Genomic DNA, 22,860 nt, shown 5'->3' with positions numbered 1-22,860 from the left:
TTGAGTGAAACTATTGCCAGACGGCGCCACAGGTTTGGTTTCGAGAGTAGTACACAACTTCTTGAAACCATAACAAATCACTGTCAAAATCTGACACCAAATGAGCCGATTTAACTTGCTGCAGATGCTTCAATGGATTAATATCGCTTCAATGAGAAAGTTTGGATGGATAAGGAATAGTCTAATGTGTCAGTTTATCAAAATGTTTTAGAAATCTTTGGTTTCATTTGAGCTGTTAAAACATTTTTTCATAGTCATTCAGTTCACCCATGGGCATGAGTGCGTTCCAAATCCATGCATTGGCAATGGCACTGGACATGAGTTGCATGTCTGAATGCATGGAATGAATCAGTGAGTGCATGAGACTGGGTGTAGTCCTACAGTACATGTTCATGTATGGTTTTTGGACAGCATAACACATTGCAGTGCAGTTGTCTGTGGTTTCTTTATGGCTCTGTCATTCGAAAGTCGGCCAGCGGGTAACAATAAACAACAATAATTTTTGTGTCCATTTTGACTCTGTGCATAGGCCCCTGAATGCTAATTAGCGGGATTATCGGGCTAAACAATGGGATCCCCTGAATGCTAATTAGCGGGCTAAACAATGGGATAGCTAATCCCATTGTTTAGCCCGTTAATCCCGCTAATTAGCATTCAGGGGCCTGTGCTCTGTGGCATCATGCTATCCATGCACGTATTTTGTACGTCATTAGTTATTACCCGGCCTGCTGACTGACTTCCAAATGTGGTCTATTATCACCACCTCATGTTTATCATCGCCATATGCAACAGTTAATGAATGGACGATTTCGACAAGGCCAAACTAGAGCCCAAACATAACAAAAGTGCACACTTGTTGGCCATGTCAGAACAAGGCCTAAGCCCACCTAGGACAATGCCCTAGTGGCGTAAGCTCTGTGACCCCTTTTTCCAGGTGAAACACATGCCCGGTCAGCGCCCAAACTAACTTCGTTGAAATCGTCCACATTGAGGGTAACTTTAAATCGGCATGAAGATACTTATCTTATTTCTGGTGTCAAATATTTCTAGGGTAAATATGAGTTTGCTGGAGATGGTCAATGGTGCTTTGGCGCCAAGGGTTCCAGATCTTGTAATCTTGACAGAGGAAGAAGAGAATGACAAGCCACAATGCAAACAGGTGAGGGGCCTTTTTTTCAGAACCGCTATTGCATTTTCTTTTACAGAAGGCGGCTTACCTTTTTATCTCAGTTCACCCTGCCCTTATCTTTGCTAATTTCCAAAATCCCTGCTTTTCCAAAGAAACAGTACTATGAAAAATCTTTTGAATAATAGCACTTACTGAGTGCAATGAATACTAAGATTGCCATGGCAACTCAAACACTAAATGACACCATCGTTTTCAGAATGGGAGACGCACTGGATTAGTCAAAGTCACAGACACAGAGGGTGAGAATAGACTCAGTGATTCCCCGGACCACCACATTCAAGCCCCACCCCTCAAAGTCAGACCATGGAGTGCAAGAAACTCGGAACGAAAAAACGTTGCAAATGATGAAAATGGATTGCAGATGACTCGCAGCAAAACTAGTTTGGATCCTTCTAGGCGAGGTTATAGGTAAGTTACTTTAGTTTTGTTTGTGGTAATATGTAAAACCAAAAGTTTGATATTTCCGTTTACACAAAATGAAATCCTATCGAGCACATGCATGAATTAATTATAGGCTCCAATTTTGAATGCTCGTACCCATGCTTTACATACATATGAGTGGAGGTCGTCACATCACAATGACAACGTCGGACAAACGATGACAAAATTAATTTTGATTTGGCAATTTTTTTTGCCCATGTCATGACTTGTGGGATATTTTGGAATAAAACCATGAAGAGTGTCTTATTACCAGTCTTGCAAAAGAGTCAAGACTCATCTTTTTCAATTTCTGCTAACTACTCTAGTGTCACTGATCTAAGACCAGTTCTGAATATTCATGACCACAATTAAAGCTCATTGTGCACATGATCTTTCGATGACTTTTGATACTTGGATAGACACTGAATTGATGACACCAAGTAAGTTATCTGATGGTCATGATGTCATGCTTTGTCTTGGTCTTTGTTTTGATTTCGCAGTAATTGATCAACTGGTCTTGGGTCGGTGAAACTAGAGTATGATCTAAATTTATGGTCCTTTATTCCCAAGGAGTAAAAAGAAGGAGCGTCCCCAGACGAGATCGTGGGCTGTGACAGAACTTGAGGGAAGTACTAGCGAAGAAGAAGAGGAAGAGGAAGAAGAAGAGCCATCTGCTAGAAGTAAGCAGATCTATTTTAGGAAAGTTTCCTGTAAATATTTCAGTCATGCCAGTGTCCCTCAGATGGAAGGACTTGGGAGATATTGGAAAAGATTAATTTTCATGTTAACTGTTAGGCGTTTGCAAAAATGACGCATGTCGCCGTAACAGAGGCCGTTATGACTCAGTGTCAATCTTGTGACGTCACTAAATTCAAATGGCGGCCTCGATGGAACATGGCGTTTATTGCAGGAAGGGCCAGTCAAACATAAATGGGCCCATATAGTAGCTGTATGCAACCTCCTCTCCTCGCAAAGGTTTCTGGGTTGTCAAAATAAAATACTTTCTCAACTGTGACAGTAATGAAGAGCAGTACTGTTATAAGTTATAAATACATGTATTGCATCTACATCTATTTTTAGGTGCTGGTAACTATGCGGAAAAAAAGCAGAAGTTTTCTGAGGCAATGGAAGCCTGGATTCAAGGTGACCCATATAACTCAGATGATTATGATACGGACCTAGAGCAGGAAGTAATTGACAAGGGTATGTAACATCACTTGAATTGTGCCCTTGGGCAATGCACTTTCTTCAGTTGTCATGTCATTTCCCCAAGGTGTTAAACTAAGTTCCTTCTTATGTGTAGTGGTGCCTACATGTAGGCCAAAGCCAGCAGATAGAGCATACTAAATGATGCATTCAGTTGAAATTGGTCAACTGTTGGCTTTTAAAGATTCTGAATCATAAAACTTCATAACCAATATCAATGTAGGGACATGAGGCATTTTTTCCACAGGCGTGATAGATTTCCAACAAAATGCCGTAGCCAAGTGCCACAGCAGTTAAATCGTTTTGTTTTTGAAAGAAATTTGTTACTGTTTATAGATATAAAATCTTTTTTGTGTCACTTAGTACTTGAAATGACAGAGCCATGTACATGTATCAAGAAACCTCTCCTGTCTGAAAAATATGTTTTCATACTTGTTTTGATTAATGCTTTGCCATTAGTCTCGCTTCACATAGGGAATAAATTACGAGATTCTATACAGCAGAACACAAAAAAATGAATACATTTATAGTCATATGTTTACAGTCGCTCAGAGTTGGCAAATCTTTATATCATACCCTACTAAGCCCAGGATTACAATTTGTAAATCTTTTATGTCGCGTTATTTAGGCTAGCTGGTCATAAATACTGTTTTGCCCCATGGCCCATTTTCTTAAGTTCTTAGTTTCAATATGAAAATAATCCGCCTCTATTCGTGTTTGTGTTGGGGTCTGAGAGAAACGTCAAGAGTGGGGCCTTGGGATTAAGTGTGCAGTCCGAGGATTAACGCGATAACTGTCATTTAGGTTTATAGTCATCGATCTATGATGCCTGTGGCGTTAGGAATTTTAACGAACATGATATTACCTATGATACTTGCTTAAACCTTTTTTGTATAAAACCTAAATATCTTTGCTGTTAGTTTGCAGTTTGTCACTGCAGCTGCTGCCCTCTATTTCCTCATCGCTGAATTACAGGCAATGTCGGACAAACATGCGGTTTCGTAATGGATTCAGGCTTTCTAACTGGGGCAGTTAGATTCAATCTGGCACATGTCCGAGTGTCGGAAATACTACATAATTGTTCTGAATATTTCTCTCTCTGACTCTATGGTATCATTCATGCTAAAAACAATGCAGGGTCAAAGATAATTGACTTTGAAATAAGCTCAAATGCGTAGAAATAAGTGTCGATGTCCGACTGTCACGTGACTAAAACGTCATCAATATCTTATGCAAATGACCTTGTGAGCTATAAATAGTAACTTCGCGGAATGCTATTTGACATGAATCATGTAGATACAAAATATAAAACTAGCATACTGTCAAATTAACAAAGTCCAGCTGGTTATGAGTGTTGTATGGAAAATTAAGTTAATTACTTACTAAAGGTTTTGAATATCCCTTTCTATCTATGACCACTTAATTAGCACAGGTGTGGTTCGTTTAATTGCATTGTAGTTGTATTTGGTATTCAAAGATAAAATGTGTGCTATCAAATGTCTTTCATAGTGTCTTCTGAAAACTTTGATGTTGAAATCAATTTATGAGGGGGGTGGGGAAGGAGGGTACCTATTCCATTGTCTATTATGAGAATATGGCCCCCATCCTGAAACCTGACTGGCTGACTTGCAGTTTCGGCCAATCAGACCTCAAATTTCTGGCCTCCCAAATATGCAAGAATCTTGCTAAATTTATGAGCGTCTATAGGCAATAGTCCTGGTGGTAATTTGGTCTTGATCCGAAATACTGAAAAAATACCTTTTTCATGAAGTACTAGTTCTGGGGATGAAGTTTTTTTTTTCTTCTTCAGCGTTCGCTCTGCACTTGGAGGGGTCATTCTCCTAGGAGTAATCCTCCTCCAACGCGGGATGAGCGTATCCTGCATGCCACTACGGTTAGGCGCCAATTGGGTTTATTGGCCTAGTGGTCCGACTTTGGCGAGAGAGATAAGAGTCCACGCAAGCTACGGTACTCATGTTTTTCAATTGGTGGGGTCGTAGCTTGCTGTGGCATTAAGACACCAGGTACAAGGAACCTCGTTTTTTAGTCTCATTCGAAGGACTGTGAAGAGCCAGGAATTTTAGTTCCTTGAAAGCCACGCCGGTTCATCCAGACATACGATCCTGGGTTCTCCCCGGGATCGAACCCGGGCCCTATTGCGTGGTGGCCAGCAGTGTAAACCACTAGGCCATGAGGCTCCTTGGGGGATGGAGTGAGTCTGAGACTACTCTCATGAAAAGTTAGAGAAGAAATTTCTCGACCTGTCTTCTTTGGTAATTTCTCGACATTTAATTCATCAAAATGCTCTATACCAATGATTACTGAGCTCAACACATGGGAGACACCAAAAAACCATGCTTTAAATTGCTCATGCTTCACTAGTTGTGCACTGGTACACAGGACGGAATAAGTTATAACATAAAACACATCAAAATACTTGGAAAATTTGTTGGCTTCAAAATATTTGCTTGAATTTATTCACAATTCTCCTTCCCTGAAACCCGACATGCAGCTTAAGTCAAGTTGGCCATAAAAGTTTTATTTGTTGTGGCAAGTGTTAAGAATGTGTGAATTGCTGTCCATTGAATTGTAAAATTACATGCTATTGGTGTTAATTTGAGTTTAATCAGAGATGTAAACAAGGAGGGCTAAAAGATAAATACCCAAGATTGCCCTCGGTGATCTTTTGCAGTAAAGTCAAGTTGGGTAGAATATGCTTTACGAATACTATGACTAGAATAGAAAGAGAAACCTAGCCAATTTGCATTATTAACCCTTGGAGGAAGGATGCAGGATTAGGGGGCCTAGGCTATCTCTTGTATCATTTGCTAAGATTGATTAAGTATGCGAACGTCAGGCTGACGTCTTGCAAGACTGATGTCAGGCCGACGTCTTACAAGACTGATGTCAGGCTGACGTCTTGCAAGACTGATGTCAGGCCGACGCCTTGCAAGACTGATGTCAGGCCGACGTCTTACAAGACTGATGTCAGGCCGACATCTTGCAAGACTGATGTCAGGCTGACGTCTTACAAGACTGATGTCAGGCTGACGTCTTGCAAGGCTGATGTCAGGCTGACATCTTGCAAGACTGATGTCAGGCTGACGTCTTACAAGACTGATGTCAGGCTGATGTCTTACAAGACTGATGTCGGGCTGACGTCTTTCAAGACTGATGTCAGGCTGATGTCTTACAAGACTGATGTCAGGCTGACGTCTTGCAAGACTGTTGTCGGGCTGACGTCTTACAAGACTGATGTCAGGCTGACGTCTTGCAAGACTAATGTCAGGCTGACGTCTTACAAGACTAATGTCAGGCTGACGTCTTGCAAGACTAATGTCAGGCTGACGTCTTACAAGACTAATGTCAGGCTGACGTCTTGCAAGACTGACTGATGTCAGGCTGATGATTGCAAGGCTGATGTCAGCCCGACATAACCTTCGATAACGACCTGACATTCATGTGAATGATGTCACCGAATCATCAAATCTGCAAACATCTTCTTGACGTCTATGTTCCACAGATCTTAGGCGGTTTTGACACATGAAAATGTCATAAAACATAAAACTAGAACATTCAAATGTGACTCGCTCTACCAAAACTAGGCGCTTGTCGCATCTGAACTTGACAGGTTGATACGGACTTGTTGTTCATTTCCCTATTGTAGACCTTTGGTGAAATGTAACCAAATCAGTTTGTAATAGATTTCACAAAAGGTCTACAATAGGGAAATGAACAACAAGTCCGTATCAACCTGTCAAGTTCAGATGCGACAAGCGCCTAGTTTTGGTAGAGCGAGTCACAAATGGTACTTTCATAAGTAAAAAGACACGAAAAGTTAGGCTTAGAAGCGAGCTTTAACAAAACATGTTCTATTGTCATAGAAAACCTCACAATGTCGCTGAATATGTATTTCCCTCAAAATCATATCATCTGATCACTTTGTCGATTGCAGGACCAGAACGAAAGCTGCGAGTGGATGCAACAGGAGCTTATCACTATGTTGAACTGTGTGAAAAGAAAGGTGGGTCGATTGCACCAATCTCAGCGTTCTCTAGAAATGTCATAGCACGTCCTAAGAATGAAATTCACATTAGATGTGGGGCCTCACTGCAGAGGGCTGGGGTTAATAACCAACCTCGGCCCCTTGATAAGGACAGCATCAGGCACGCTCATTCTACCGAGTGAAGTCAAAGAATACCGTCACATGTACAGTAGTACCTCTCTATAATGACACTCTTGGGACTGACAAGAACTGTCCTAAATTGAGAGTTGTCCTGATAAGAGAGGTCAAATTGAATGGAAACAACAAATTTGGGACCAAAATTAGTGTCCGAAGGCTTATAAAAGATGGTGTCCTTATTAGAGAGGTGTCCGCTAAGAGAGGTTCCACTGTATTCACTAAGCCATTATATGTACTTCCACCATTTCAGGTGTTGTCCCTGTATCATACATCATCCGCCATCTTGGTGACCGACGGTTACGGATGCGGCATCATTACCTTGGCAACAAGGGAATCAAAATACTTTCAGAAGCATTACAAGTAAGGTTTACCGTTATTTCAAACGACCTGTGATAACATGATTGATTGATTGATTGATTGACACCTGTCAAAAACAGTTTCGTGTTTTATTTTCTTTGACTTGCATGTGGCTGTGCGTTGATTGATTTGATAACATTTAAAATGTTTTTTTCACCACTTAGTTATTCTGTGTCTAAAGTTTGACCCTTATTGAAATTGAGATCAGATGAGGGCATTTATACAGCTCATACCTCAATAACACAATATGTTAAAGGGAGAGTATAGGCAGAAATTTGGGGTTCAAGTTAGTGGTCTCCAGTGATCAATTGGCACAAGTTATAAAACCATTCCTCATACAAGGGTGAATAGCGGTGATTTACTATGTGATAGTAGAGACACCTATTGGCGACTTTGTGTATCTTAATCTGACCCACTTGTCTCCAGCCTATACTCTCCCTTTTACCCAGTGTTCCTGGTTTGTTTGTTGTTCAACAAAATCTGAATTAAAAGATGTGTTTCAGGTCCAGAATGAACTGGGAGATGAGGTATGTAATTAAACGTGTTAAAGATGTAGAGGCTATGTAACATTACATATACAGCGTCCACTCAGAAAAAGCAAGTTGGTGTAGGCCTTTTAGATTCTTGCTCCCATTTTCTTTTGTTGTGTTTTCAAGCAACAGTATGAGTAAGTACTCTGCTTAATTAGTCTCCCCGGGACCTGCATTTTTTGTTCCTTAACCCATTACACATATCACCAACAGATTTGGAATTTTAAGTTTTGGGTTTATAGTCTGATATCAACTACAGTATAAGTTATCATCCAACTTTACACATCTCACCCCGACAATTGGATTGAACCAGGGATCTCCTGACCATTATTCGATAGTCCAAGCCACTACACCACAACGGCTTTGTAACTCAGACTGGCGACTTGAGAGATCTATGTATTTGAGATATTGTATACTCTAGTTTCACCGATACAAGACCTTTTCAAAAAAAATTTCTACGAAATTGAAAAAAAGGCAGCGCAAGAACATGACGTCCTGACCATGAGATATTGAGATACCTTAGGGCCTTTCCTCTCCCCAATAAAAGAATTTCAGCTTGCTTCTCTGGGTGGACAGTCAGTATCCATCTATTACAGCACCATAGCTATTAAAATGTGTAGAGCTTATTCTCATTTGTTTAAGGGGCCAGTTGTTCAAAGCCTGGTTAGTTTAGCGACCGTTAAGTTTAAGTAACTGCTAAAAATGAAATGAATGCTAATTTCAGGGGTCGGGGTCTTTTCTCTGAAAAATAAAGAACAGACTCCCGTCCTTGAAATTGGCACTCACTTCATTATGGAAGAGGTCTAATTGCTTTGTGATTTCAAGTTCTGGCCGAAATGGTGGAGCCTATGGTCAACCCTTAAATATTTGTCTTGCTGTTGTCCTCCTGTCTCCTGGATGTGCCTTTGTCTTGTGGATCATCTATTTGTCTCCTCCACATGTTGATGTCTCACTGTCCTTCATGTATATTACCCTGTCTGTCATATAGATGACTCAAAATTTATTTCTCTCTTTTTTTCGAAGATATCTTTATGTGAACTCGAGCTCTTTGTTCCTAAGCTGTTAAACGGAGTGATTCAGAAGTAAATGTAATTCAAAATATAACTTGTTTAGGAATAATTTACATTTGTTATGTATTTTCAGCAGTAAATGTAATTCAAAATATAACTTGTTTAGGAATAATTTACATTCGTTATGTATTTTCAGCAGTAAATGTAATTCAAAATATAACTTGTTTAGGAATAATTTACATTTGTAATGTATTTTCAGCAGTAAATGTAATTCAAAATATAACTTGTTTAGGAATAATTTACATTTGTTATGTATTTCCAGCAGTAAATGTAATAACTTGTTTAGGAATAATTTACATTTGTTATGTATTTTCAGCAGTAAATGTAATTCAAAATATAACTAGTTTAGGAATAATATACATTTGTTTTGTATTTTCAGCGTAACACTGTGATAGAGGCATTAGACCTGTGTGATAACTATTTGGATGAAGACGGTGCTAAGAACTTGGCCTTTATGCTGAGGGATAATATGTTTATTACGAATGTGGTAAGTTTAAAAAATGACAGTGCAAACCAAGCAGTCTTTGATGTGTCAGACAACGAGTAGAAATAGTGAGGTACATTTAATGTGATATCACAGGAAAATTCCCGAGATTCCATGCGAAGAGGGCTCAATGTTCTCCATTATAAGACTGCCACAAATATCTGACACGCCACTGCAGACGATAAATTCACGATTTTTGAAGGTTCTGTGCGCCCTTCCAACCCACGAGCGGTCCATTATTATTAATGTTGCTCGCTGACCAGACAACATCAGTTTTTAGCCCAGTCACATGACGTTATTTGTCTGATGAGGTGCGTGGATTAGCGGTGGTCAATGAAAATGTTCCGATTATTTTTGTTACACAGACCCTTGTAATAATCTTTCACTTTGTTCTTCTTATTCAGATGTTTTTAATTTGTGATACTTTCCCTTCCAGGATATTTCGATGAACTTTATCAAACATGTTGGAGCGTTATCGATAGCCGATATGCTGGACCACAATACAACTTTGAAGACGATGTCTCTAAGTGGTAAGCTCTGCTTCCTTCATTACATGAAGACTTTCATCGCAAAATACAATATGCTCCATATCGTGAATTTGAGGTGAACCACACCATGGCATTGCTAATATAATGCCTGATCTGTCCTTAAAGTGATACTATGATGTGATTTACAACTTTGCGGAAATACGTCCGTTTTTAATTGTTGATTACAAATGTAAAGCTCAAATTTTCCATTTTTGATTAGATTTATTATAAAATCGCTGAATGTAAACCACCGCGACCACGAAAATGTTCATGTTGTGACGTCATCAACGAAAACAGCATCGAAGCGAGCCGTCCGGGCGGGATTAAACCATCAATTTCTAGAAAATGTGCATTTCGATTCGAAAACCTTACCGATTTATGAGAAAGTGACGTAGTCATTTGTCAAAAACAGCTAAAACATTATATGGTGAAATCAGACACGAGTTACCCTTTGAAGTGCAGAGCATTTGGGTCAACAGTAAAACTTCCATGATAAAAAATCACAAAAATTTTCAAATGCGTTGTCAATTAAATTTAAAACTTTGAAGCCATCTTTCTCAAAATCACAAAAACGAATATATCTTGTTGAGCGTTGAGAACCCTGATACAGTGGAACCTCCCTTAGTGGACACCTCTCTATTAAGGGCAACCTCTCTATTAAGGCTAACCTCTATTAAGGACACTAGTTTTGGTCCCAAATTGGTCATTTCCATTCAATTTGACCTCTCTAATCAGGACACCTCTCTATTAAGGATACTAGTTTTGGTCCCAAATTGGTCGTTTCCATTCAATTTGACCTCTCTAATCAGGACACCTCTCTATTAAGGACAGCCCTTGTCAGTCCTGAGGGTGTCCTTAATAGAGAGGTTCTACTGTATATCCATCTGTCTTCAGGTAACCAGCTTACAGATAAAGATGCCCGAGTCCTCGGCGAGGCTCTGAAGAATAACGCCTCTCTAACCTGCCTCGATCTTAGTCATAACAATTTTGGGGAGGCAGGCGGAGTGTATTTAGCCGTGGGACTGGTGAGTATGCTCAGGCAATTTATAAATTGGCGTCCTGGTTCTGCAAATTTGCTCATGAGGAAAGCACCTGGCCCTTTGGCCAAACAAAATCTACTCCAGTAATATCAGATGGAATATTATTGCAACTTCGTGGGGACTTTTTTATTGCGGAAAATTTCATTGGGAATAACATCATGATGTAAATGTTGTATAGTAATTGTAAAACCTTTCTTATGAGTAGCACTGTAATGTGTAATTCTTGGGATTGGGTGTGGGGGATTATTGGAATTGGGTTCAGATAAGATACTGATGGATAATCGTGGAAAATTCCCACGGTCTACTTATAATTCTCCATTCTCCCCAGCGTGATCAATTACATGATCAATTACGTCAGCGTTGATGCAGCTCCTCATTGGATGGAGACGCATCAACGTTGCCCCCTGATTGTGCAGACAAAGCTGCGCGTTAATATAAAACAACGTGTCCGCACGCTCTCAGCAGTTAGTCATTGCAGTTATTCCAGTCTCCCGAGTCTTTCCAGTCATCTGCACGAATCGTCATCCCGACGAACTACTTTATCAACTATGACTTTGGCGTGTTAAATCTTGTGAAACAGTTTTAGAATAAAGGATCTGGACGTCAGAAGGCAAATTCAGGACTTCTTACTTTTGTAACCTGTGAAAATATAACATAAATTAAAATGATACATATGATGGGGTGTGATAAGTCTTTTACAGTATGTGTAAATAGGAGCTATTGATCATTGAGCTACAAGACTTTATGTGTACCGGTAACTTGCCTTATTTAGGTATATAAATGAGTCAAAACGCTCAGCTTGTAGCGCTGGTTGAGGAGGTCACCTCGGGTGAGTTCTACTGAAATCTTTCAGGATAGACCTCGGTCAAGGTGTAAAATTGGACAATAACTGGATAAATTGGGACCTATTGAGTGTGGTCTGTCATCATGGACTCTGAGATACTTCAAGAAATTCTCTGAAGTAAAAATCACTGATGTAGGGAGCCAATGAGATACTTCAAGAAATTCTCTGAAGTAAAAATCACTGATGTAGGGAGCTAATGAGATACTTCAAGAAATTCTCTGAAGTAAAAATCACTGATGTAGGGAGCCAATGAGATACTTCAAGAAATTCTCTGAAGTAAAAATCACTGATGTAGGGAGCCAATGAGATACTTCAAGAAATTCTCTGAAGTAAAACTCACTGATGTTTTGAATATTTCTAGGGAGCCAATGAGGGACTGACAGACATCGACTTGAGTTGGAACGCCATACGACAGAAAGGAGCAGCAGCACTCGCCACGTCACTAAAGGTAGGGTTTTGCCGTCTTTGCCGTCGTGGGCTGTCGGAGTGGCCCAGTAGAAACATCGGTGTCGGTCATCTAGCTGAGGTCCTGGGTGAGATTTATGGTCAGTCCCGGTATACTGATGTGATAGAGAGGGTGACTCTCTTGGACAACATAAGTTCTCTCCATGAAGGGGTTTCCTCCTCATTACAACTTGCCCAAATATTGTCCACAGAGCCAATAATGAGCGAGTGTGCTCACGTGTTCCGGACTCAATATTTGAAAAATTGATGTTGCAATACTCGTGGAATACACCTTTTAGGACTTTGGAACGGTGCCACCTTTTGCAGGAACTGAAACAGTTTTTCCGGATTTTGTATCTTGGATTGTGTGTAGAATTCTTCCAGGGCCTCCTGTTGCAAGGGCAAAGGTTGTTCTCTCCAACTCCAGGCCTGTGGTGCAGATGGGATTGTAGTCTGCTGTGGCCGGTTCGTAGGCTGAATACGAAGGCCTGGTGCAGATGGGGTTGTAGTCTGCTGTGGCCGGTTCGTAGGCTGAATACGAAGGCCTGCTGTCTTCTGGCTGTTGTTTTCAGGCTGGCTACTGAAATATAGTTTGCTTTGTTTTGCAGGGGAATCCAGGCCTGTGGTGCAGATGGGGCTGTAGTCTGCTGTGGCCGGTTCGTAGGCTGAATACGAAGGCCTGCTGTCTTCTGGCTGTTGTTTTCAGGGTGGCTAGTGAAATATAGTTTGCTTTGTTTTGCAGGGGAATCCAGGCCTGTGGTGCAGATGGGGCTGTAGTCTGCTGTGGCCGGTTCGTAGGCTGAATACAAAGGCCTGCGACCTTCTGGCTGTTGTTATCAGGGTGGCTACTGAAATATAGTTTGCTTTTTTCAGGCAAATCGTTCATTAGAGATTCTAGACATATCGTGGAATGGGATGTCATTACATGGATGTACACAACTAGCCAAAACGCTGAAGGTCAACACAACACTTAAAGTTTTAGACATAAGGTAGGCCAACGGGTGACCGGTTGTTCAAAACTCTACTATCTGCTAACAGTGGTTTAGCGGCCGCTATCTTAGCGTGCTCCAAATGTTGCTCTGTCAGGCTTAGCTGCTGCTATGCTACCACTTAGTAAGCCTCTGAGTACAACTTTAGGAGTGATGTGAGGATCGCTAACTGGAGGACGAATTGGCATAAGAACTTTTCAACATGACACCCCTGATACAGTTATATGTACTTTACCTCATCTTCTACTGCACTCAGTTCTCTGTTGCCCTTAATAATTCCCTAGGCTTCGGGCAGTCACTTAATCGACGTTTGCTGTGGGTCACTGGTGCTCTGCTTTCTGGAGTCAAATATTCTTGCCTGAAGTGCCTGAAACCCACTATCTGTTGAAGGGTTTCCTTATTCCATATTCAAATGAAGTTATTGTTGCTTTCCAGTAATAATCGCCTCGGCACGCAAGCTGTCCAGAAACTCAGCATAGGTCTGAAATATAACCAGGGCCTGGAAACGTTATTGGTGAGTATATGTGACCTGCTCTGGCCAAAAAAGGTGCTAATTTTTGCGTATGGAATAAATAAGTGAGAAGAGTGAGAGAAAAAATTATGCCAGATTTTTTCAGCTTTCTGGCATTTTCTGGCTCTGCCATTTACCAAAATACCGCCAAACTCCAGCCTTGACAATTTCTGGAATTTCCAGCTATTTCCAACCTTCTGGCAAGGAAAAATCATTTGGAATTAGCTGGAAAATCCTGGCTTTTGCCGACAATTTCCAGTCGAATTTCACTAGCTTACAAACTGATTTTAAACCAGTGGTGGATGCTGTTAAGGATGACTGATCTCAAGACACCTGTCTTGACATTTTAAGCCCACATTTGAGCACATTTGTGACTCGCTCTACCAAAACTAGGCGCTTGTCGCATCTGAACTCGACAGGTTGATACGGACTTGTTGTTCATTTCCCTTTTGTAGACCTTTTGTGAAATCTATTACAAACTGATTTGGTCACATTTCACAAAAGGTCTACAATAGGGAAATGAACAACAAGTCCGTATCAACCTGTCAAGTTCAGATGCGACAAGCGCCTAGTTTTGGTAGAGCGGGTCACATTTGATGTAACACCAGGGAGAAGATTAGTAACAACGAAAATGGCTCGACGTCAGTTATACTAAACGGACCTTGGCAACAACTCGATACTTTTGACAGCCACTGCCTTGGCCACATTCTCGGGATCAGATGGTTCCATCATGTCAGGACAACTGATATTAGGAGAAGAACCAACCAGCTGGCAGCATCCCTCTTAAAAGTTAGACGTCCCCGATCGTACGGACTTGTTGTCGGTATGGAAGAGGACTGCCAAAGAAGCTGCTGAAGTGAGTGAAGTCGGAAAGATGTCAGACCAGGGAGGTCGGCAGCTATGAAAACGGCTCTACGTCAGTTATATTATGAAAGTACCCTTATTACTATTGATGATATGTTTATTGTTCTGACTTTTAAGATGAGTATGAACCCAGCTGGTGAAGCCGGGATGGAGGCACTGGTAAAAGCTCTGGCTGTGAATGATACTCTCAAATTATTGGCAATCGAGGTGAGTCATGCTCAAAACAGCTTTTTTAGATCGATTCAATGATAATAGTGACCCGTCACAGCAAAACCAGGCCCATTACGCCCCGTGCTTATCAGGTTGAGACAGACTGATTGTTCATTTCACTGTCGTATGCCTTTTGTGAAATCTGACTACATCAATTTCTTCCTTTATCTCCGTGTCGTTTAGGCTCATCTTCTGTGCGACATGCGCCTGGTTTTGCTGTGACGGGTCACAGTTGAGATGTGTGCAGTCAAATATGTGACTCACTCTACCAAAACTAGGCGCTTGTCGCATCTGAACTTGACAGGTTGATACAGACTTGTTGTTCATTTCCCTATTGTAGACCTTTTGTGAAATCTATTACAAACTGATTTGGTCACATTTCACAAAAGGTCTACAATAGGGAAATGAACAACAAGTCCGTATCAACCTGTCAAGTTCAGATGCGACAAGCGCCTAGTTTTGGTAGAGCGGGTCACATATGATGTAATTGCTATGTGCCGAGACAAAAAGTATTACCAATTGCTAAAGCTAGCTGCAGACAATGCAATCTTTGTATTTGCAACACCTTAACCCATTGTGTTTCTAATGTGAAAATAATGTTATAAAACTTTGTTTTAACTGGTTTCATTTTCAGCTAATTATGTCCAAGTTTGGTGTGTACAGAGGTTAATTCATGTTTTTATAGTTGCACACGAATCAAATCACTGCACCAATGGCACCCCTTAACCCTTTTGCTGTGGTAGCCATTTTTCCCCTGTGGGAACGGGCAAATGATATCCAAAGTGTCACAGTGTCTATAATATTTGGATCACACTGATATTTCTGACTGCATAGGGCATTTTCAGAGAGGCTGTGGCCAAGTGCTGGTAAATTTGAATTAACGGAGGGCATGACGTGCTGTGCAAGTCATCACACGGGATGGGGAGATGTGACATGACGTGCTGCCTACGTCGCCTGTAGCGAAAGGGTTAAACGACACATACCGTAATAGCTGGTTCACATTAATATAACTTCACAGCTTGCCTACTCCCTGAGCGATAAATTATTTATTTTATTTATTTATTTAATCGTACATAATAGTACATTCAACAGAGTGCAGTGCTGTATTGTGCAGTGAGAAAAATAAATAGATGGAAGAACATTTTAAAAACAAGTTAGAAACAGGCAGCGAATGCCACAACTAATTACCAGTGATACTCAATTGAACTTGTTTATACAGATATTATATTGGCCATCAACAAATTATTCAGTCTTAGGTGCACAGATTGACCATTGTACCTCTTGATCTTATGGATTTTCACAGGATTATTCCCAATCTGAAGGTGTGATAGTAAAGTTTATGAGCAAACTATGACAAATTCACTGGAAATTATTATCAAAAGCTTTCATGCTTACCGAAGATGGCTCTGTTGATTTTTTGGCAATGTCATTGCAATTTTGTGTTAAATTGGTGTTTTATAATCAATGTGTAACATTTTCTCTTTTCCCACCCACACCCTATAACACCTCTGAACCTGCACCTAACCATAACCTGGAAACCTCACATGGAACAGGGAGGCATTGTAAGTACCTAACGTAGTAATTAGCACCTGTAATGAAATATTTATAAACACCTTGGTTACAATGAACCCTGAGTTTACAGTGTATAATGCACTATGCGCCCACTGAGCCTCGTTTTGACAGGAGTGGTTTTGTTGAGAAATCATTAGCAGTAGTGTCACCTGGTGTTGAATGGTGACACTAGCGAGGAATATGTTAGTTCTTGGTGTCCCCTGGTGTTCGTTGCTTTATACGTATCTTGATGGATTCACATATCTGTTTATAAGATACCGAGACAAGACCACAATTGATTTTTTAAGCCTTTTAGCAGTTAAATTGTCAATGTTTGACGGCGACGCATCATATAATGTGTGCGGTTGTGAATCTGAAATTTAGATTATGTTATTCCGGACAGTCGGGCAAGTAAATGGTGAAAAATAAACTGGTGATTGACCACGGAAATTTTTTGATAATCGACAAATTAGACAGACTTTGATATTTCCACTCTTTTCAGCCAACTGGCAGAAAAAACTCAAAACACGCCCCCTATTATCCAATTAGCAAAATTCGAAATTAATTTTTTCATCAAATAATTTCTTTATTTCTGTAGACTTGCCACAACAAATATTTTTTCAATACCTCTCCAAATATGTACTTGCGAGTTAAAAACATGCACTCGTCTAATTGATAGGCCTCGACCCTCCAACCTATGAATATTCATTAGTGGTCTTGTCTCTACCTTAACGTTCAGGATTTGGCATTTTTCCATTCCGGGGCATGGTACATATCAGTATTAAAATTGTGTTTTTCATTTTCAATTCCGAATGCTTACTCAGGTCATAAGTGAGTATGATTGTCAATATTATGACGGTTCATCCCAGCTACACCTGTCAGTCACATCGTTTCTCAATTTGATGCACCTTTAATTTTGCTGTCTTTCTGGTCAGAGTGTTTTATTTTGGAAGGCCTTGATATTTTTATGTAAATAGTAATGATATTGAGACTTTTATAGCACCAAGAATAGAGAAAGACTAGTGTTTATATGTCACTTGTTAATAGCCCCAAGTGCAACTGGTTTGAGTCGCTCAAAGCACTTCACATGATTATCCCCAGCTTATTGCCCTGTACATTTATGATTGTAGCTCCACTCTCTTAGAGTCAGGTCCCCATGGCAGCAAGTACCTCGTACACCCCACTCCCAGGTCCACCACTGGCTATTCCTGTAGAAAACCCAATTGTCCTGTCCCGAATAAAGTACTGTAGAACCTCACTATCAAATTTCCGTCAGATTTCAGAGGAAAATAGTTTCCTATTAGTCTTTTCATACCACTGTGGATTCTTCTTTGTCCCTTATGTTAGCCTCATGCTCACCTGTAGCTTTTATCTATCTTCACTTTATCTGTCATCCTAGCTTTCGAAAACGTCCTCAATGACAAAAATGTCATGATCACTGCTGCAAATAGTCTCATGCACATCTAGTTCACAATGACAAATGTATTGAAGTTATGCAGCGGTCAATGTGTACTTTGTACCCCCCCTGGCCAAAAAAACATTTTTGCCCCAAAAAATTATTTGAAAAAGGAAGAGAAATTTCGTGAGTCTGTAAAAACAAAACTGGTCAAAATAATTTTTCCGGAAATTTTTGCAAAATAAACAGACGTGATTTTTTTGCGGTTTACTCTTTATTGATTTGATTTAAATCTGTAGGATATCACTCTGACGCCGAACATCTATCTAAAGATCAAAGAACTGGAGGAGAAAAAGGAGATGCTGATTCTCCACGGTGGCCTCGGAGGGTACAGCAAGGCTAGGGTGAGTAAATGTACCACACTCCGTTTAACGTCCCGCAAACATTGGATTTAAATCGCTTGTGGAACAGTTTTCACTCGACAATCTTCTTCCTCTTCTTCTTCACCATTTGCTCTGCGCTTGGTGTTATTCTGTCTGTCGACATGTAAGGTAAACTGGTACAATTAATTATGGCCCTGTGGTATTCTATATGTCAAATTGTAAGGTAAAGTGGTACAATGATAGTCGCAATACGGTTATAGCCCCTGCAGCGTTGAAAAGAGCTTGTTGCACACACTGATGCACACTTAGGCTATAATTGTACCTGGGATATAATTGTACCTGGGATATAATTGTACCACCTTACCTAATATGGGAACTTCCTTATCTTAATTGTATCGCATGAATCTATTTTCGGTCTTCCTGTACAGGCTCATGCAACGGTGATCAAACTGTTTGACCGATTCATCACGGACAACCGTCAGACTCTTGAGACGGTCTTCAAGCATTTGGACAAGGATGGGAGTGGAGATGTGTCCATCGAGGAGCTAAAACAGGGACTCAAATTGCAGGGATTACGCTTGACAAATGTGAGTGGTTTTTAAAATGGCCGGGTCTATTTGGCAAGCCGCTCGCCGAACAGACATCTTTTTTTGTCCTGTTTGGAGAGCCGCTTGCCAAACAGCACTAAAAAGCCACCCTGTTCGGCCAGCCCGGCTTGCCAAACAGGTAAAAAATCTACCCTGTTTGGCGAGCTGGAGACTTTACTTTAATATCAATGAGTTCGGCTCTCCATTCAGGACAAGAAAAAGTCGCTGTTTGGTAAGCCGGGCTTGCCAAGTAGTCACTTCCTTTTAAAATACAGACACCTTGAAGGCGTTGTAGCAGTGGCTTGCATGTAAAAGACACAGATCTCGATGGCCGAGTGGTTAAGGCATCCACCTTGTGAACGGAAGGCCGAAGGTTTGCGGCCCGCTGGTAACCTCTTTCCGATGCGGCCGGTTGGTTAGCCGCCAGCTAGTTAAATAGGGTACGAACTGCCTTCTTTCCAGGGGCCTGGCATTAGAGATAGTAGTTTGGAAGTAAAGAGTGTCCCATAAGCCAAAAAGCTGGCTGGCCCTTTCATTAGGGGCACCACTATAAACAAACTTTACACAGCATGCACAGTGTCTTGTTTTGGTGGCAGCGGTCTTTTTTATGCCGTTAGATAAAAAACTCAAATTGTCCTTTTTCAGCGCATGATTGACTTGCTTCTAGAAGAAATGGACACGGACAAGAGTGGAACAATCGAGTACAGGTAAATATAGATAACTGAAAGCGACTTGATTCAGTGAAATGAAGATCTCATGAGAGTTATAACACACAACCTCATGCCCAGTATTTTTCTAAATTTTTGTGGAGGTGAGGTTGAAAATGTGTTGTTGTCATCAAAAATAAACTGATGCTCCTTGTCAGCTGCTTTGTGAAAATTATGAAAATTACTAAGTCTGGCCTAAACAGTCCGGTACTAGTCTTAGACCTTAAGACGATAAAAGAAAAAATACTTCAAATCCGATTGTCTCAGCCAATATACGTCTATGGTTCATTCGACTAGTCCGGTACGTAGAAATGATTCAAAGGCCTGCTATTAGAGGATGAATATAAAAGTCATTGTTATCATTGAAAATCTTTTTGTTTGATATTTATCAGTAATTGAAATTGTCAAACGCTGATATTTCTCTTTTCCAGTGAGCTTCTGCAGGGCCAGGCGCTCTTCCACGAGAAGATGATGACGATGGAAAAACAGGAGGAGATGCTGAACCCCAAGAAGGATAAGATTGCTGCAACTATTAGAGAAAAACGAACACTTATGAGCAGGGTTCAGTTGGATAGTGACTGATATTATGACTAATTAGTGACTAATCATTCATCGAACAGGAGTTGATGCTTAACCCTGACAGGGGAAAGATTGTTGCAACTATTCGAAAAAAACGGATACCTATGAGCAGGGTTCACTTGGATAGTGACTGATATTATGACTAATTAGTGACTAATCATTCATCGAACAGGAGTTGATGCTTAACCCTGACAGGGGAAAGATTGTTGCAACTATTCGAAAAAAACGGATACCTATGAGCAGGGTTCAGTTGGATAGTGACTGATATTATGACTAATTAGTGACTAATCATTCATCGAACAGGAGTTGATGCTTAACCCTGACAGGGGAAAGATTGTTGCAACTATTCGAAAAAAACGGATACCTATGAGCAGGGTTCAGTTGGATAGTGACTGATATTATGACTAATTAGTGACTAATCATTCATCGAACAGGAGTTGATGCTTAACCCTGACAGGGGAAAGATTGTTGCAACTATTCGAAAAAAACGGATACCTATGAGCAGGGTTCAGTTGGATAGTGACTGATATTGTGACTAATTAGTGACTAATCATTCATCAAACAGGAGTTGATGCTGAACCCTGACAGGGGAAAGATTGTTGCAACTATTCGAAAAAAACGGATACCTATGAGCAGGGTTCACTTAGATAGTGACTGATATTGTGACTAATTAGTGACTAATCATTCATCAAACAGGAGTTGATGCTAAACCCTGACAGGGGAAAGATTGTTGCAACTATTAAAAAAAAATGGATACCTATGAGCAGGGTTCAGTTGGAAAGTGACTGATATTGTGACTAATTAGTGACTAATCATTCATCAAACAGGAGTTGATTGCTAAACCCTGACAGGGGAAAGATTGTTGCAACTATTCGAAAAAAACGGATACGTATGAGCAGGGTTCACTTGGATAGTGACCCTAATTATGGCTAATTAGTGACCAGATGACTAATTAGTGATAAATCAACCACGGGAAGAGATACTGCACCCTGACTAGGAAAAGATTGCTGCAACTATAAGGGAAAAAGAAAACTTGTGAAAGGGGCACTTATGAACATTGTTCAGTTTGATAGTGACTGATATTGTGACTAATTAGTGATAAATCTACCACGGGAAGAGATACTGCACCCTGACTAGGAAAAGATTGCTGCAACTATAAGGGAAAAATAAAACTTGTGAAAGGGGCACTTATGAACATTGTTCAGTTTGATAGTGACTGATATTGTGACTAATTAGTGACTATTTATGACAAATTAGTGACTAATCAACTATCAAACAGGAATAGATGTGCCACCTAGTGAAGGAGAAGTGACGATGAGTAGAGTTCATTCGGATTGTGACTGATATTGTGACTAATTACTCACCAATAGTAATTGTGACTAATCAATTCAAATAGTCACTTATTGGTCACTGCAATTGTGGCTATAAGCACAAAGTAGTCACAAAGCTGTCATCCTCATCTGCTTCTCTGTGCATCTGTTAACAGTCATTCTACAGGGTGAAACTACTTAGGAGAATTTTGAGTCAAAATCGACAACCCTTTAAGTACTTAGTAAGTGACTTGTGCATTCCTGTACCTATTTATGTAGCCTATTTATTGACGTCGAGCTCTTCATTCATGTGTGTTGATTTGTTTTCTTTGTGGCTATCATAATAAAGAGGTATACATGTACTATTTTTGTAGACGCTCACTCTTTGCTTGTTGCCTTTCAAAACTTAAGGACAGGATGGGCACCTTGGTTGGAAGGCGAGAATAGTTTTCAGTTTGCAGAGCACATTTGGGTCATACTTCATGTCTCTTGTGGAGGATTTGGGATGCTCATGTTTCCTGCGGAGGATCCCATCTCTTGCGTATGACATTGCAAAGAAATTGATTTTGCTCTATGTCTCTTGTGGAGAACATTACAATGAAACTGTTATGTTTCATGTCACCTCTGTAGGACATTCCACTGAAACTGCTTGTGCTTCATGAGGACATTGCAATAACAATGGTTGTGCTTTGTGTCTTGTGGAGGACATTGCAATGAAACTGGGTTGTGCTTCATGTGTCTGTGGAAGACATTGCTACAAAACTGGGTTGTGCTTCATGTGTCTGTGGAAGACAATGCTACAAAACTGGGTTGTGCTTCATGTGTCTGTGGAAGACAATGCTACAAAACTGGGTTGTGCTTCATGTCTCCTGTGGAAGACATTGCTACAAAACTGGGTTGTGCTTCATGTGTCTGTGGAAGACAATTCTACAAAACTGGGTTGTGCTTCATGTGTCTGTGGAAGACATTGCTACAAAACTGGGTTGTGCTTCATGTCTCCTGTTGAAGACATTGCTACAAAACTGGGTAGTGCTTCATGTCTCCTGTGGAAGACATTGCTACAAAACTGGGTTGTGCTTCATGTCTCCTGTGGAAGACAATTCTACAAAACTGGGTTGTGCTTCATGTGTCTGTGGAAGACATTGCTACAAAACTGGGTTGTGCTTCATGTCTCCTGTGGAAGACATTGCTACAAAACTGGGTAGTGCTTCATGTCTCCTGTGGAAGACATTGCTACAAAACTGGGTAGTGCTTCATGTCTCCCGTGGAGGACGTTCCAATGAAACTGGGTTGTGCTTCATGTCTCCTGTGGAGGACGTTCCAACGAAACTGGGTTGTGCTTCATGTCTCCTGTGGAGGATGTTCCAATGAAACTGGGTTGTGCTTCATGTCTCCTGTGGAGGATGTTCCAATGAAACTGGGTTGTGCTTCATGTCTCCCGTGGAGGACATTCCAACGAAACTGGGTTGTGCTTCATGT

The 22,860-nt window shown here is 40.6% G+C and overlaps 1 protein-coding gene across 4 annotated transcripts; it reads left to right on the top strand.

The window, feature by feature from the left end:
- The first annotated feature begins 63 nt into the window (after positions 1-63).
- LOC135491049 (leucine-rich repeat-containing protein 74B-like) lies at positions 64-21,743 on the top strand. Of its 4 annotated transcripts, XM_064776688.1 has the most exons (19): positions 64-188; positions 1,051-1,159; positions 1,386-1,597; positions 2,180-2,289; positions 2,690-2,812; positions 6,771-6,839; positions 7,249-7,358; positions 7,859-7,882; positions 9,335-9,442; positions 9,876-9,969; positions 10,861-10,991; positions 12,212-12,298; positions 13,168-13,283; positions 13,719-13,797; positions 14,776-14,865; positions 18,115-18,219; positions 18,627-18,785; positions 19,431-19,492; positions 19,924-21,743. In XM_064776688.1, exons 2-19 carry the CDS (start codon positions 1,058-1,060, stop codon positions 20,072-20,074), a joined length of 1,932 nt encoding a protein of 643 aa, XP_064632758.1. In that variant the 5' UTR covers positions 64-188; positions 1,051-1,057; the 3' UTR covers positions 20,075-21,743. The 4 variants fall into 4 exon arrangements, with proteins under 4 accessions (XP_064632758.1, XP_064632756.1, XP_064632757.1 ...); XM_064776686.1 differs by lacking the exon at positions 64-188 and having other exon boundaries at positions 714-1,159; XM_064776687.1 differs by lacking the exons at positions 64-188; positions 7,859-7,882 and having other exon boundaries at positions 714-1,159.
- The last annotated feature ends 1,117 nt before the right edge of the window (positions 21,744-22,860 follow it).

This window comes from Lineus longissimus, chromosome 7 (assembly GCF_910592395.1).
Source record: "Lineus longissimus chromosome 7, tnLinLong1.2, whole genome shotgun sequence".
Taxonomy (NCBI): domain Eukaryota; kingdom Metazoa; phylum Nemertea; class Pilidiophora; order Heteronemertea; family Lineidae; genus Lineus; species Lineus longissimus.
The sequence above is the reverse complement of the archived record's forward strand: the minus strand, read 5'-3'. Positions and strand labels throughout refer to the sequence as shown.